This window comes from Echiichthys vipera, assembly GCF_963691815.1.
Source record: "Echiichthys vipera genome assembly, chromosome: 18".
Taxonomy (NCBI): domain Eukaryota; kingdom Metazoa; phylum Chordata; class Actinopteri; order Perciformes; family Trachinidae; genus Echiichthys; species Echiichthys vipera.
This window is the reverse complement of record NC_139843.1, coordinates 26,095,759-26,112,611: the sequence shown is the minus strand read 5'-3', so window position 1 is coordinate 26,112,611 and position 16,853 is coordinate 26,095,759. Positions and strand designations below refer to the sequence as shown.

General features: G+C 41.6%; 1 protein-coding gene across 2 annotated transcripts; it reads right to left on the bottom strand.

Moving 5' to 3' along the window:
- Positions 1–43: 43 nt before the first annotated feature.
- Positions 44–16,307, bottom strand: LOC310961084 (DNA-directed RNA polymerase III subunit RPC4). 2 transcript variants are annotated; one of them, XM_083933042.1, is made up of 8 exons: positions 15,459–16,307; positions 13,607–13,653; positions 13,330–13,490; positions 11,729–11,844; positions 8,638–8,716; positions 4,249–4,535; positions 1,330–1,470; positions 44–1,037 (listed from the first exon to the last, which is right to left on the bottom strand). In XM_083933042.1, the coding sequence occupies exons 1-8, from the start codon at positions 15,636–15,638 to the stop codon at positions 897–899; spliced, it is 1,152 nt and encodes a 383-aa protein (XP_083789168.1). In that variant the 5' UTR covers positions 15,639–16,307; the 3' UTR covers positions 44–896. The 2 variants fall into 2 exon arrangements, with proteins under 2 accessions (XP_083789168.1, XP_083789169.1); XM_083933043.1 differs by having other exon boundaries at positions 47–1,037; positions 1,333–1,470.
- Between the last annotated feature and the right edge of the window lie 546 nt (positions 16,308–16,853).

Genomic DNA, 16,853 nt, shown 5'->3' with positions numbered 1-16,853 from the left:
TCCATCTAGTGGACTCTACAAATAAGACTTATGCTTCATGAAGCTTCCTTAGGACGACACTACTAAATACCTTAACTAGCGCTTCCAATGACCTTAATAAGGTCTGTTTTGAATATAAAGACGTATTCATCAGTATTTAACTTCAACCACCAGAGGTCAGCCACATCTAGATGTACAGCTGCTGTTGAGTGACTGTAAGAAGCTGATGCCTAAGAGTCCGATGAGGAGAAAACTGAAATGATGCTGAGGTAGCAAAGAAACACACAGGTTTGAAACAGACAAAACAAACATCTAATAATATTCCTGAAAATACTTGTATGTACATCTCACTGTGCTAAACACTAGAGGAGTTACAAATGTCAGGTGGCCCTCAGTGCAGCTGCTCGTTGAGCAGACCAGGAAAGTGCATTTGCTTTGCACCATTTTGTCTCCAGAACAAAAAAACCTTGTTCACGTGGTGAGACGCAGGTCTAAGGGAATCAATAAAGGAGCACAATTATATCAGTGTCAGTCTGTTACACTAAAACATGAAAAGTCAGTTCACTCAAACATCCTGATATAGGGTCAAAATAGAGTCACTCAGTGGCTTTGATGACTGCTCTGCTGGTGTCTGTCCTCTCTGGGAGAAGTGTGAAGTGGGTGACTACATGCTCAACTAAGTCATCACCTAATCAGTGGGGTGAGTATGATACCATGTATTTACCACAATACTATTTGTATGTTTTTGTATTTTGATGGATTGTTTTGCTATCAAAGGATGTTCAACATTTACATCCAGGCAGGTTACTGAGGGTAACCTACACAGCTGCCTTATTAACCTCAAAGAAGAGGGATGGAGGTCATTTCCTCCTCAGTAAAGCCTTTCCTTGTGTCTCTGTGCAGTAGATGAGAGGTCCTCAGGGCCCTTGTTGCTGCTGTGTTGCAGCTTGTCTCAGTAAAGCCTGGAAGTCAGGAGACAAAACCAGTTTGTGGCGGACGTTTCCCATCACCATCATGTCTCCAGTTCGACCGTCAGACAGACGCACAGACACCAGTTGCTGCAGAAGGAAGACGCAGAGTGACTTTGTTAATCTAATCACATATTGACTCAGATTTGATTGGTTTTTGGCAGACATAATAAAAGTGTTCAGTTTTAAAGAGGATTTTTTTTTTTTTTTAAAGTCCACTAGATTGCATTATGCAACAAATTATATTGTTCTAAAATGGTGGTAGATCATTGGAAATATATTTAGCCGACTGTCCCATTTCATGATTCACATTAATGACATGGTTCGCACACACAGACACACACACACACACAGACACAGACACACAGACACACATACAGACAACCTGCAGGAAGGAGAACGCAGCTCCCTCTGAGACGTCCATGACGATGTGACCCAGCTTCAGCTCCACCTTTCCTGACTTCCTGATCTGAAGTTTACCCAGAAATCCTTCTGGGAGTTGTGACAGCACAGGACAGCCCTCCTGAGTACAGGCAGAGAACACAACCTGTCAGAACTGGCTCATTTGGGATGTCACAACATGAGATTTTGATATCATGATTACTGTCAGAGGAAATATCACAGTTTCATGGTTTTCATGATTATCAATCAGGGAAATTCTTATATGACAAAAAGAAGACACACTAGCATTCTTTTGGTCCTGCACATAAAACATGTCAGTCTGTTTTCTATTCAAAAAAGAGGGTTCAGCAAGTACCCATAGAATTAGAGTTACATCAAGGTAACTACTATATATCCCTATAAGAGTTAGGGCGTACTCATGCTGTCTATTCGTACCGTGCCCACGCACGTTTCATGGCTAAAGTCTAGTTAGTTTGACCAGTGTGAGTACAACAGTACCGTGCCCAGGCAGGGCACGCTTGCCGGTTGCGGCCCAGTTGAGAGAGGTGGGCTTTTGTAAAGCATGGATGCACTTGTACAGGGACGAGCCCGAACATTGACGTCGGTCCTGAGACTCTTTATATACGTTTGTTCCCAGCGACGGACATTTAAAAAGATGCAGCCAAATGTTTCGCAGTGGTCCAATGTGGAGGTGGAGTGTTTACTGCAGATTTGGACAGATGAAAATATTCAAAAAGAGTTGGACTACACTAAAACTCAGAGGGGTGATGACCAGGGTTCCAAATGAACTTTTTTGATCACCAGAAATCAGAATTTCCACAGCCACAGTTGAATATTTGACTTTACTAACGTTAGCTAACTCCCTCCTCTTTAGTCATTTGGTTTAATCTGAACTTTTGAATTTACTTTACTAACGTTAGCTAACTCCCTCCTCTTTAGTCATTTAGCTTAATCTGAACTTTTGACTTTACTAAAGTTAGCTAACTCCCTCCTCTTTAGTCATTTGGTTTAATCTGAACTTTTGAATTTACTTTACTAAAGTTAGCTAACTCCCTCCTCTTTAGTCATTTAGTTTAATCTGAACTTTTGACTTTACTTTACTAACGTTAGCTAACTCCCTCCTCTTTAGTCATTTAGTTTAATCTGAATTTTTGACTTTACTTTACTAAAGTTAGCTAACTCCCTCCTCTTTAGTCATTTAGTTTAATCTGAACTTTTGACTTTACTTTACTAACGTTAGCTAACTCCCTCCTCTTTAGTCATTTAGTTTAATCTCAACTTTTGACTTTACTAACGTTAGCTAACTCTCTCCTCTTTAGTCATTTAGTTTAATGTCAACTTTTTGGATTTACTTTACTAACATTAGCTAACTCCTTCCTCTTTCAGTCTATTTTCCTGCTTCGGCTCCGTTCGTTTTTCTTCTTCCTTGTGTTTTCTGTTAGACGCTCCGTTCTTTTCCATGGTTTCACACGCCGGTTTCACTGCAAACTGCGCCCAGCCAATGGGTGTATGAAACGTCATCACGTAGCATTACGGCACAGCGTTCATGGGAAATGTCGGAAGTACTGCCCCAGGGAAAAATGACCGAGAACAGAGGCTTGTATCATGCATGTAATGCCTCATATTCTACATCACCAACCAAACTGGCTAGTAAGTTATTATTAACACCTGCCAAAATGAATTTTTAGCTGCATTTGGCGGGTGTTAATTTAGAACCCTGGTGATGATGTATAAGCAAGAGGCAATCGTGCTGAGGCTCGGATCATATCATGTAATGTGAGTCAACGCGGGCCTGGGTCCGGGGGGACAATCACGCTAAAGCACGGCACAGCTCATGACGTGAACTCCTCCAGCCCAGTTTAAACTGGTTTGGCCCAGCTTAGTAACGTAACAATAGTGATGTTTCCATCACCGTCGAATACCCCAAATGAGGCAGGTCTCCCTCGCCGAAACGCCCCTAATTTGAATGTGAGTCGCTCGAGTGGCCATTTGATTACCCTGTCGCAGACCCTAAATGGACACATGCCTATTCACTAGTTCACTTTTTTTTTTACCTTGACTTAAGCATAAAGGGGTGGATGATTATCTTCAAGATGTTGGAACATATTTAAGGCGCCTTTTTTGGCTGGAATAACTCTGTCACACACTAAACAAACCACCGCCCACTCACATGTTACATGACTTGTAAGATTGATTTTCACAATGCAGGAATCAGGACATCAAGGATATTGTGGCTTCCACAGTTCTGAAACTGTCACATTATGTAACTGTGAATATTATACATTAATTATATTATTTAAATTGGTTAATCCTGTCATCACGTCGTGACACGTCACACGCATTTATTTATGTCATCGCGATGCGTCGCTTTGTTTACAAATCTTTCCATAGACCTCTGAGTTTTTGTGCGTCTTGTCCGACTGTTTTTGAATATTTTCATCCGACCAAATCTGCAGTAAACACTCCACCTCCGCATCACACCAACGTGAACCTTTCGCCGCCATTGTTTTAAATGTCTGGGCATGGTCCGTCCTTTTTTCTATGTCCAAACAGGTGCACATAAAATGATGTCAGAACCGCCGTAGGCCTGGTGCTCGTACACGTGCGCACACTCGTGCTCGTACATGTGCAAACATGCTTTACAAAAGCCCACCTCTCCCAAATGAGCTGTGACCGGCAACCGTACTGCTCCTAGGCGCGGTACGGTTGCACTCACACTGGTCAAAGGAACTAGACCTTAGCCGTGAAACGTGCTGGGGCACGTTACGGATGGACTGTGTGAGTGCGCCCTAATTGCATGTATGGAAAAGATGCAACCACTGCACATTGTGTCTAAAAGCAACTCCAGACATGTTTCCATGGCAGCATCACAGATTAGGTGTTTATTTTTTTAACTCACTTGTGCTTGTGGATGTGCAGGTCTCTTGTCTTCAGACTTGCCTTCCTTCTTGGCAGGTTTCCCTGCTGTAGATCCTAGAGGGGGGTCTACCTTCTGTCCAGACACTTTGCCGGGCATGCTGTCAGGTAACTGCATGAAGAAGAGCTCCTCTCTGCCAGACAGGCTGAGATCCTGCAGCAGTTCCACCACAGATGGCTGCTCTGGTTTGGGCAGCTCTGTTCTGCTGTGGTCAGCTCTACTCTGAGCTCTACAGGACGGATGTCTGAACAGAGGAGGGTTCTTTGGACCTGCCAACATGACAACCATAAGCACTTCAACACAAGAATGAACTCCAACAGATTACTCATTGATCATGCACATGATCATGACATGGATCCTCATGGTAGTTCAGGCAGGCATGGAAGCCATACACTGGTTTCATACACTCTCCAGTCACGTTTGTCCATTAAAAAAAATTGTGCCCATTCAGTCTGCATGCAACAAAGCATTCATGCTGTAACACTGTTGCCTGCTTTCAGATATCTAACTCCCTCCACCGCCTCCTCCTGTATTAGCATGTACTCATATGAACATTTTGCATGTTTCCTTTTTAGAGGTGGGTAGAGTAGCAAAAAGCTGTCCTCATGTAAAAGTACTGTTACTTTGCAAAAACAAGCACTGAAGTAAAAAATGACTTGAGTAGTGAGTAACTTAAGAAATACAAAATAAATCAACACTAGGACACTACTGTCTTTTCCTCCAAGTGTTTTATTTGATATGGATAAGAGTATCATTATTTAAACCACAGAAGTTCTCCTCAGGTAAAATTAAAGCACTCACACACCTGTATTTATTTATGATAAGAAGTCATCATATCCTGATCAGATTACCTCCCATATATACACCAGAAAATATTCCTAAGATATTACATACTATTATACTCTTTTGTACTACAAACCCTGATTCACATGAAGTTGGGGTGTTGCGTAAAATGTAAATAAAAACAGAATACAATGATTTGGAAATCATCTTCAACCTATATTCAACTGAATACACTACAAAATACAAGATATTTAATGTTCAAACTGATCAACTTTATAGTCTTTTTGCAAATATTCACTCATTTTAAATTTGATGCCTGCAACACTTTCCATAAAAGCTGGAACAAGGGCAACAAAAGACACCTGTTAGGAAGATGCCACAGGTTCACTCGAAACAGGTGAGTTTCATGATTGGGTATAAAAGGAGCATCCCTGAAAGGCTCAGTGGTTAACAAGGAAGGATGGAGCGAGGTTCAACACTTTGTGAACAACTGTGAGAGCAAATACTTCAACAGTTTGAAGGTTTCTCAATGTACAATTGCAAGGAATTTAGGGAATTCATCATCTACAGTCCATAATATCATCAAAAGATTCAGATAATCTGGAGAAATCTCTGCACGTGAGCAGCAAGACTGAAAACCAACATTATTCTGTAAAGGTTATGACCCCTTGGGCTCAGGAACACTTCAGAAAACCACTGTCAGTTAACACAGTTCATCACTACGTCTACAAGTGCAGTTAAAACTCTACCATGTAAAGTGAAATCCATATATCAACACTCAGAAACACCACCAGCTTCTCTGGGCCCGAGCTCATCTGAGATGGACTGACTTAAAGTGGAAAAATGTGCTGTGGTCTGAGAGTCCACATTTACAATTGTTTTTGGAAATCATGGAAGTCGTGGCCTCCAGGCCAAAGAGGAAAGGAGCATTCAGACTGTTATCAGAGCAAAGTTCAAAGCCGGCATCTTATGGTATGGGGGTGGGTTAGTGCCCAGGGAATCATGGGTAACTTGCACAACTGTGAAGGCCCCATTTATGCGGAAAGGTTCATACAGGTTTTGGAGCAACATTTGTACAACCACAACCACGGAGATCCAGGACTGTTGAGCAACATACAAAGCTTCAAGAGTTAGTGTCCTCAGTTCCCAAACACTTATTGAGTGTTGTTAAAAGGAAAGGTGATGTCACAGTGGTCAACATGATCCTGTCTTAGCTTTTTTGGAATGTGTTGTAGGCATCACATTCAAAATGAGTGAATATTTGCAACAAAATAAAACAATAAAGTTATCAGTTTGAACATTAAAAATCTTATCTTTGTAGTGTATTCAGTTGAATGTAGGTTGAAAAGGATTTGCAAATCATTGTATTCTGTTTTACACAACATTTTAGGGACCACAATGGAAATCCTTGCCATCCCTGACTATTTATGCATTTTAATGTATGAAAGAGTGCTGTTTCATATTTTATATCAATAATGGTCAAATAAGATCAATAATCAATCAGCCCAAACTTTTTTGGAATTTGGGTTTGTATAATAATCTTTCTGAAAATGTCTCATATTGGATTATTAGTTTAGGCTAATTAGGAGATCGTTCTACAATATTTCATCATTACTTTAACTTGAAGAAGACATTATATCAGACATTATATCATATTGTCTACATAAAATAAAGTAGTTTGCCTTTTTTTCCGAGTGTATAATTTGGTTAAATTTCCTGTCTCTCTTCTTCAGGCTACATGAGCATGACTAGTTAACTGAACACCGTTATTTTTGAAGTGTGATCTACTATATTATATTATGTTAAAGTGTTATTAAGACAACAGATACACTTCCTGCTCTATATCAGCTTAGTCAGCATGAGTGTACTGACTTCAGATCAGTATTAACTGGGGTTAGTGGGATTTTTTCTCTAAAAATCTACTAGTAAGTAAGAGTAAAATGTAAGCTGCATTACAACTACTTTGACAAGTACAATTTACTCAAAAAGTTACCTAAGTACATGTAACAAAGTAAATGTAACTGGTTACTACCCACCTTTAAGTAAAATATCGGCATAAAATCATCCAATGGTCTTTTTTAACACTTACACACATCAAATAAGCCATGGAGACAGTTTTTTTTCCGTGTATGAACTATTAAACTAGAAATCCGGTAGAGTCGCTAACAGCCGTGGCTAACACTGATTAGCTCGGGGCAGTACGGTGAAGGCATTCAAAGGTCTTTTTTAACCACTAGTACTGCTGAAAATAACAGCCAACCTCTGCAGCAGCATGAGAAGAGTCCCTACACAGAAAACAAAGCACAAATGGGCTCCTTCCTTTTGGACTGACTTTGGTAATCCACTTGAATGGACTTTATTATGAGAGGAGCTGGTACAGGGGCCAGTTGGTAAGTCTTTAAAACACTCTATTATTTCTCTGTATCACTCTGGGTTCGCTTACTACATTGATGCTGCTTCATTTTATATGAAGGGACTCTTCTCATGCTCCTGCAGAGGTTTGGTGTTATTTTGAGCAGTATTAGTGGTTAAAAAAGGATTTAATGCCTTCACCGTGCTGCCCTGAGCTAATCAGTGTTAGCCACGTCTAGCTGTTAGCGACTCTCTGGGATGTCTCTGTTTATAGTTGTTACAGGAAAAAAACTCTTGATGGCTTATTTGATTTGTGGAAGTGTCCCAAAAAGACCATGGGAGGATTTTACGCCGGAATCTCATATCTCTAATATGTGTTCATTAAAAGTTGTGTGTCTCAGGCTCTGTCCCGGGGGGTTGTGAACTCAGGGACAGTCTTCATCAAGCTTGCTCAGATTCGTTCCAGAGCCTCACATGAGTAGAGACACACCTACCAACCCCAAAAAACATATAGCTGCAATAAATGATTAAAACCTTGACGTGGGTTTGCTGACTGAAATGAGCTCCTAGATAACAGGCATGTATATGACACTGTTGGTGGTGAGCAATTACCAGTCAGAGATGGTGTTCTCATATGTGGTGGGTCAGTGTGCTTACATGCAGTTTAAAAACCTGATTATATTCGAGTTAAGGGCATACCCCAGTTCCTTAAACACCATGTAAACAAACACCATACCTGGGTAAAATTGGGGTTCTCATACCCCAGTTACCAGACCTAGAGAACTCCTTCAGTCCCCCAATTTTTTCTGCATGTAAACAGCATTCTCGGATTATTATCGGGTTTCTTGTTTACGCATGCTCCCCACTCCGCGCAGTGGCTTTTGATCCGGAAATAAAATAAACCAGGAAGCAATGGCGCCGAAAACAACATGAAAAAAACGCAACGACAACTAACACCACTACCAAGAAGAGCCGTTTCTGTCATAATTCTGTCCAAAAGTCGACCATTTGTGATTCTGACAAAGGTGAAGGTGAAAAAAAAAGCTGTATTCAGTCCAGCTCTATGTTGGTGGAGCTCCACCTACTGTACTGGAGGAAGAGTTACTACGTCATTTCACCATTCAACCCCTGCTCATGTATATGAGGGGAACTTCAATAATCTGATCATTCCCTAAACCTGGGTAAGGCCATTTTCGGGTTACTGATGTGCATGAAAACTCTGAGTGTTTGACTTACTGAAGCTACTGGGCTGACACAGGGGCAGCTGGATGGGTTTCAGCTTGGCATCATTCCTCAGACCTGGATCATCTATGAACTGTAGGTGCAACACATAACATTAGTTAGGACAAATGAAGAGATGGGTGATTGTTATTACTATGGATGATAATGTTGATTAAAACTCACTGACTCATCAGTGGGTCAGTCATTATAAAGTAATGCTGTACAGGTAAACACTGTGCAAAATAACAGGACTTCATTTTTCAGTTCTAGGGGAAAGAAAAGAGCTGAGACTGTCTTCCTGGAGAACAGCAGCTTTCTGCTTACAGGTGAACCAGGACACAACCACATTAAACTCCATAAAAACAACTGTCCACTTCTCTGTGTACTCCAGGTCGAGATATATACATGATAGATTTCCTACTACACAACTGACATTAATATGTTTCTATCAGTCAGAATATCTACAGCCGGATGAATCTGCCTCCAAGTTATTATCAAATGTCTTCAAATCCTCCAAAGAGAGCAGGACCTGGAGTTTCAGGTGTGTCTGTAATTAGTTCAGGTAAAGGGAGCAGCAGACTTTCTTTATTTACACTAGATTATAAACTGTCATAAGTTGGGACCTTGTGTAATTATACAATACGGTTGCACTTCAACTCTATTTTATTATTATTTTAACCATAAGAGACTCGATTAGGACTTGCTTCTTCCCTCAGAGACTTGAGACTTGCCTTGGACTTGCAAACGTGACTCGTGACCACCTCTGCTGTCCAGTCAGAGCCATTTATTGTGTAATTGATTCTTTCAGTTTTTATTAATTCAATCCCAGTCAATGGAAAACTCAAGATGTCACCAAAATCACACTGTCCCTTTAAAATCTTCAGAAAATGATGGAAGTGTATTGAATCTTATTGTGGGCTGAATATTGTGATATATATCCGATCGTGAGCTGATCGTATCGTGAGATTAGTTTTATCGCTACAGCCCTAAGTGAAACATCTTACATGCTAATACACCTGTGTGAACTCTTTAGACTACACCAGATTACACCTTAGTGGTGATTAGCCAACAAAAACCTTTATTTTGTGAAAAACAGTGATCAAAATTAGAGAACAGTAACCATTGTGTCAGAAGAGATGAGTTCAACAATGTTTTCTTCTCTAGGATTCAAAAATGAACAGGAAGTGTAGAGGCCACAGCTTTGAATGACTTCAGCACATCTGTACTCACAGGACATCACTAGTTTCTCACACTGCTCTGGTTTGATCTTGGTCCATTCTGACTCAGTCTCTAACACAGTTCAGTAACCGGAGGGGGTTTCTTAGTCATTACTCTGTTGACAAGGAATTTCCAGAGGTTCTCTATGGGGTTTAGATCTTGACTCTTGTCATTTCATTGTTTCAATGTTCTTAGCTTCAAGGAACTGCTTCACCTGTTTTACAGTGTGACGGGGACATTGTCTTCATGAAAATTGCAGCCGATGGAGAGGTAGTGGAGGTATTGCATGTTGCTGAGGGAGGTTCACATAAACATTTGCATTCACCCTGCCATGTAGCCGTACAAGAGGCCCAACTCCTGCTGCAGAAAACATCCCCCAAACCATGACACTTCCTCCTAAAATGGAACTGACTTCTTTACACACTTTGGGTTCAGTCTTTCCCTAGTCCTACGGCCAACATAATGTTTCCATCAGACTCAAATACACTGAACGTACTCTCATCACTGAAGTCACTCTGGACCAGTTCTCCTCTGTCCACACAACATGCTCCTCAGCAATGGCAAGTCTAGCCTTTGTATTCTTTCTGCTGATGAGAGGTTTGGTCACTTCAGAGTGGGCTTTCTCCAGAAAGTCTTAAACGACGAGACACTGAGTGCAGAGACAGATCCTTGCGCTGTTCAGCACTGAACTGGAGGCAAACTCCAGCTTCAGTGTTGAACTGATTCCCCATTGAGAAAAGAGATAATCCTCTCCTCTCGTGCACTTGTTTTACGTGGATGACCGGCCTTTTTGAGGGACTTAAATGAATCTGTGTCCTTGTAAAGTTTCAATCTTCTTGAAATCACAGACTGTGAACGTCCAACCTCTCTCTGATGGTCATCCCTTTGGCCTTCATCTGGACAACCTGCTGTCTCAGGGTTTCAGTCTCCTTAGAGCAGCTCACCATCTTACAAAGTAACCAGGAGAGCTGCAGATAAATAGGGTGTGTCCAACAATGAGGTCAACTGTCATTAGGTGCCAGATTAACACCAATAACTGGGAGGGATCTGAAAGTGTTGTCTAACTTTGCTCACTGTTTTGTTTTGTTTTTTACAAAGAAAATAAAAAGCTTTTGTGCCTTGGTTATTTAAAAAAAACATGCTAGTACAGCAGTGGTATAGACACAGAGGATATTCTACCAAATTATACAATAAAAAAACCAAAACAGAATTTCAGAATAAATCAAGTATTTATCATTTGTTCTATAAATTTTCTCCAGTGTATGTGAGAAAACAAATGTGGCAAAAGCTCCCTAGTACAAAGACAGCGTCATCTCTGAGTGGACTCATGTGAACAGCTGCTTTTTCTCCAGTGTATTGTTGGAGATTGAATGGACGTGTTGATGATGTGTCATGCATCAGCCAACAGCGGAGGAAAACAAAGATCCGACGGTAAAGGAGAAGGGTGATTTACAAAGATGTATTACTATAGAGACTATGAGATTTAGGAACTTCTGTTGGTAATCATGAGACAAATTCAAGGAACTGCAGGAGAGTCTTCTGTTTATGACCCAACTAAGAACCGGCGCTATCAGCGTGGTGTAATCCATGTCATGTCCTCACCACTGCACATTCTACCCAGGCACCCCCTCACCTAAACCAAATCGAGTATTCCAGTAAGTGAGAAAGATAATCCAGAAAACTCTGGACTATCTCTGGACGTGATTCTCCTGACAACGTCTGAGGTTCATATGTAAAAAAACGGAAGAACCTGTGACTGCTGAAGCCTCATATAAACCTCACTAGGAAAACTTACAGAAAGAGAAATGTTCATATGGGCAACTGACATGTTGTAAGACAGACAGTGAATTTATCCTTTAAGATGTAGCAGTGAGCAGGAAGTACTCACATCATCCCTCTGTAGTTTACTGAGTATGTCATCTTCATCCTCCTCTGAGTCTTTCTTCATCAGTTTACACACAGGAGAGGTGGGGAAGTCATGCATGTCTGTAGCACCACGCCAGCCTAAACAGAGAGGGAGAAGTGCACCTGTAAAAAATGAGGTGACCCACTCCTTTCCAGGTACAAAACTGCAGACGTGATGCAGCAGATCTCGTGTCTTCTCAGCAAACACCCGCAGGTTCGAAACATTGTTATCCACGTTAGTACAGACGATACCACCAAGCAGCAGTCTGAAGTATTAAAACAGGATTTTAACAAACTTTTTAACAAACTGAGAAAAAGTGGAAATTTACTGAGACCCACCCTCCCCTGGGTGTCATTAAATGAGCTTGCTATAATTTCAATGTAAAAATGACAAATATTATTGATGCCATTGCACCCACTAAGGTGAAAATGGTCCCAGGCAAAAAAGTCATGTTGGTAAGAATAGAAAATAGAGAGTGTCGGAAAGCTGAACGCAGGTGGTGTAAAACAAATCTCCAGGTTGACTATCACATCTACAAAGAGAGACTTCACATCTACAACTTTAAGCTGAGAAATGTAAGACAATCCTTCTTCTCAGACTTCATTGCCAAAAACAAAAATGAATGCACACGCCTTGTTTTCTACTGTGGACAGGCTAACAAACCCTCCTGTGTTAGGCGCACCTGAACTGCTTTCCACCCCTGAACTGCTTTCCACATCAGGTGCAGGACATGTGCTGTCCATGTGTCCACCTAACGCTAACTCAAATACCATGATTAACCATAGGACCATGGAGGACATCATACAACATTTGAAATCCTCCTCCTGCTGCCCTGATATTCTCCCAACAGGCCTTTTTAAAGATGTATCAAACTGCATGGCCTCAGATCTTCTACAGATTGTAAAACACGTCTCTTCTCTCAGTTTTCTTCCCACAGGCCCGCAAAACTGCTCTTATCAAGCCTCTCTTAAAAAAGAACAATTTAGACACTTCACTAATGAACAATCATAGACCAATATCAAACCTCCCATTCCTCAGCAAAATCATTGAAAAAGCTGTTTTTAAGCAGCTGAACAACTTCATGTTAATGAACAGCTGTCCTGATGTTTTCCACACCACAGCACCGAGACGGCTCTTGTTAAGGTCTTCAATGACATCCATTTAAACACGATAATGATCAAAAGTCAGCACCCATCAATGCTAAAAACCACAAACCAAGCCAGAAACCAGTGTAGTCATGGACTCAGACCTGAACTTGTGAGTGTGTGTGAGTGTGTGTGTGTGTGTGTGTGTGTGTGTGTGTGTGTGTAAATGGGAGAGAGAGGGAGCATGCAGCAAAGGGCCGCAGGTCAGAAGATGCCGCAGCACTCTTTACAAGTCCGTGCAAAGGTCACTTTCTGCGCTGCGTAGTGTCTGCCCTCTACTTCGGTCTGTTGTTGTGGTCGTCTCTCTTACCACACGTCATATCCCCCTAAGAGCTGCATCCAGTCAGCAACCGAGCTTCTCTCAGGGGTTTGAGCAGCCGTTTTTTGGACCTGCTCTCCCGCAAGAAGAAGAAAGGAGAAGCAAAAGAAGTTAAGCACCTGTTTTGCGCACAGTGTCGGCAGGTCCCTGCTCAAAGATGGAATGAGACTGGATAGTCTGAGGCTTCTCTCTCCTCCTCCCTCTGTTTTCTCTCCTCTTTTCATCCCTGTCTCTTCTCTCCTTTTTTGGAGCCACATGGATCCTCTTCTCTTCCTTTAACCTGGGGAATAATCAGACATGGTATTTATAATAAGTATACACTACATACATATTCAAAGCCTAAGCCTTACATCATTAAACAGGAGAGTCAAATTATTAATTATGATGGCCACTCACTCATCCTTACTTTTCCTCACAGCATGGACATTTGGCTCAAAGGTTTTCTTTGGAAAAAAGAGAACAGAAAGAAACATAAAACATTCTTAATATCAAGTATTTTTCTTTATTCGAATTTAAATCAAAAGGTGCTGCAAATAAAAGGTTTATCTAATATGCTATAGTTGTTGTAGCTGCCATAATCAGTGTTACAGGACTATGACTTATTCTGCATGTTAGTGATGATTAGAGCCCGACTGATATGGGATTCTGAAACCAATATGGCGGCCAGTATAGTGAATTTTTGAGCAGAAATGAAAATAGACATTTTCTATGTGGATTGTTTATCAATATGACTCTGCAAAGGTTCTCAGGAGACAGCTTTCTTAAAAAAATACTACACTGACGTTGGCCTGGCTCTGGTGTTGATAAAGATTTTTCTTTCCAACTAGCAGAATGCCTTTTTTTAATTGTGACCCTCCTAATAGCACCTGTATTAAAGCAACCATGAAATGAAATGACAGCTTGTTACTGAGACCCTGACCTCTGACCCTCCTGTAAAAGAAAGAAATGTATTCTCTCACGTGCAGCCTAAATGGTAAATGGACTTGAATTTACATGGTGCCTATCTAGTCTTCCCACCACTCAAAGCGCTTTACACCACAGACACATGTACCCATACATTCACTGATGGCAGAGGACCATCAGGATCTAAAGTAGCAATTTGGGGTTCAGCGTCTTGCCAGGAGCCAGAACACGATCTTCTTTGCGAATGATCCACTCATAAGCCACAGGCGCCTTAAACTGTGTCACATCATTTTAATCCCGTATGAAAGAACTAAACTATGCTGGCCTTAAAACAGGGTCATCCCTATGTCCCCCTATGTGCCTCCGCTGACTTAATTTAGCATTATGTCAGGGTTAGACGTTACGGTTAGGGGGTAGTGTTAGGGTCTACATAGGCCTATTTGCCAGGGAATTTGAAACTGATTGTAGAAAGAATAACAGACCAGGGAACATAGGACCTTTTCTGTGAAAAGCGAGGAACATAGGACCGTCCAATGTTGCCTGGTCACATACAAAGCAGGGAACATAGGATCCTTTCTGTGAAAAGCGAGGAACATAGGACCGTCCAATGTTGCCTGGTCACATACAAAGCAGGGAACATAGGATCCTTTCTGTGAAAAGCGGGGAACATAGGACTGTCCAATGTTCCCCGGTCACATACAAAGCGAGGGACATAGGTACACTCCCATGAAACATGGTCTTCCAGCAGTATGCACCTAAATCAGATGCCTCTCAGCTCAAGGACAACAAACCTCCCAGGTGTGAAGAAGGGACTGGAGCACAAACAAACACAACGTTCACCACTATGTGTCTTCATCAGTCAAAACCTTGGACCAGTTAGCTTTTTTTAAATAATTAGGCCTACTTTAGCTTGTCTTTTTTATATGCATCTGTATCTTAATTGATTGTATTTATCCATGTTTTGTTACTTTTGTGTAAAGCAGTTTTGCATTCATGCATGAATTGCATTATAAAAAATAAAGTTTAGATGTGAAGTTTGACAAAGCGGTGTGGAACAGGTTAGTTACCATGCCAGAGAACAGAGACAGCCTACTAAAAGCAGATTTGACTGAGACTGTTCAGAAAGAGACTCTTGAGCAGTAAGGGCAGTTTCAGACTTCTCTCTAAAGTTGCAGTCCACTTGTAGGCTATATTGCAGTGTGTATGGGAATCTCTTAACAGGACATTCACTTGGATAATATTGTTACTTGAATATAAAGTTTCAGTTCTAGTCTGTCCATGCTTTAATGTCATACAGTCAGATTCTTATTCATGGTTCCGCTCTCTTTTGTGTGTCATTCATTACCTTAGGTTTTTTCAAGACTCCCCCCAGTGTCAAGTCTCTGGTTCTGAGGGACGTCAGTCTTCCTGGTGGAGAGGGGGAGGACAGACTCCTGACCCGGCCTGGGAGTCCTCTGCCCGCGGTGTAACCGCTACTGAGGCCGGAGGGGCCTGTGGCACTTACTGTGTCCCCAGAGTCGGTCATTTTGGGCTATCTGGTCCTCTTTAATAAAATTCTAATTCTTAGTTGTTGTAAGGTGTTTCACATATACTACTACTACTACTAATAATAATAATAATAATAATAATAAGGAAACACCCTGTTTATAATGTTCACGTGATCAATAACTTACAGTTAGGGACCAACCCTCCGCCTCTACCTTGGAAGTAATTAGTGAGGTGACTGTATTTCTTGCATATCTCTCCGTTACTGTTTCTCTCTGTCCAACAAAAACATCCCGATTAGCACGAGCAGTCTAAAACAACACAGCACGGCTACACAACGTTACCCCAGACAACTTAGCAAACCACTTATTACCCTCCATTTTGTTCGCACTCGCGATATCAAAACAGACTGTGCCACAATGCAAAACTACAAACATGTTTCCGTTTAAGCAAAGCTGAATACCATTATGAGGCTAGTGTCCGAGTTAAATTCGCTCTCTCTGCAATGCACCGTACCCTCCCTGAAGGCTACAGAAAAGAGTTCATTTTATGTCTTCTTCTTCTTCTTGGTCGTAACCCAGCGGATTATCCCAGTGGTGGATGCAGAAAAGCATGCATGCTGAGTAAAAACGTTACAAATGCTCATCCGGCAACGTTGTACCGGTTTCGTTTTGTCGCGTGTTTATATTGTCCAGTTTAAAACGTGTAATTCCCTTCCGTACTACGCTCGCGCTGCTATTGTTTTTCTGAAACTGTAGCACACAAGTGGAACCACAAGATGGCGGCGTTTGTCCTCGGTCTGTGTGAGAGACAGTTTGCTATTCTATAAGCCCGCTGGAGGGGTTGGGGCTGGGAGGGAGGACAGTGAAGGGACTTGGGCTGGGAGGGAGGACAGTGAAGGGGTTGGGGCTGGGGCTGGGAGGGAGGACAGTGAAGGGGTTGGGGCTGGGAGGGAGGACAGTGAAGGGGCTGGGGCTGGGAGGGAGGACAGTGAAGGGAAATGGAGGAGGTTTTAGAGGAATTGTGTTTACCAGACTGTATGGTGTTAACCGTAGACTGTAGGCATTGGCGTCACATTATTCCTAAGTAGTGGGGATACTTTTTTCAGGTAAAAAAACCCAAACTATTATTGATAACAAGAACTAACATGCCTACCTTATGCAATGAGAGTATATTTCACCATGTTATGTCCCATAACATTGTTGAAACAGTCATCCAACATTATAATCCATACTAAGTGGATACTCTTGCGTTT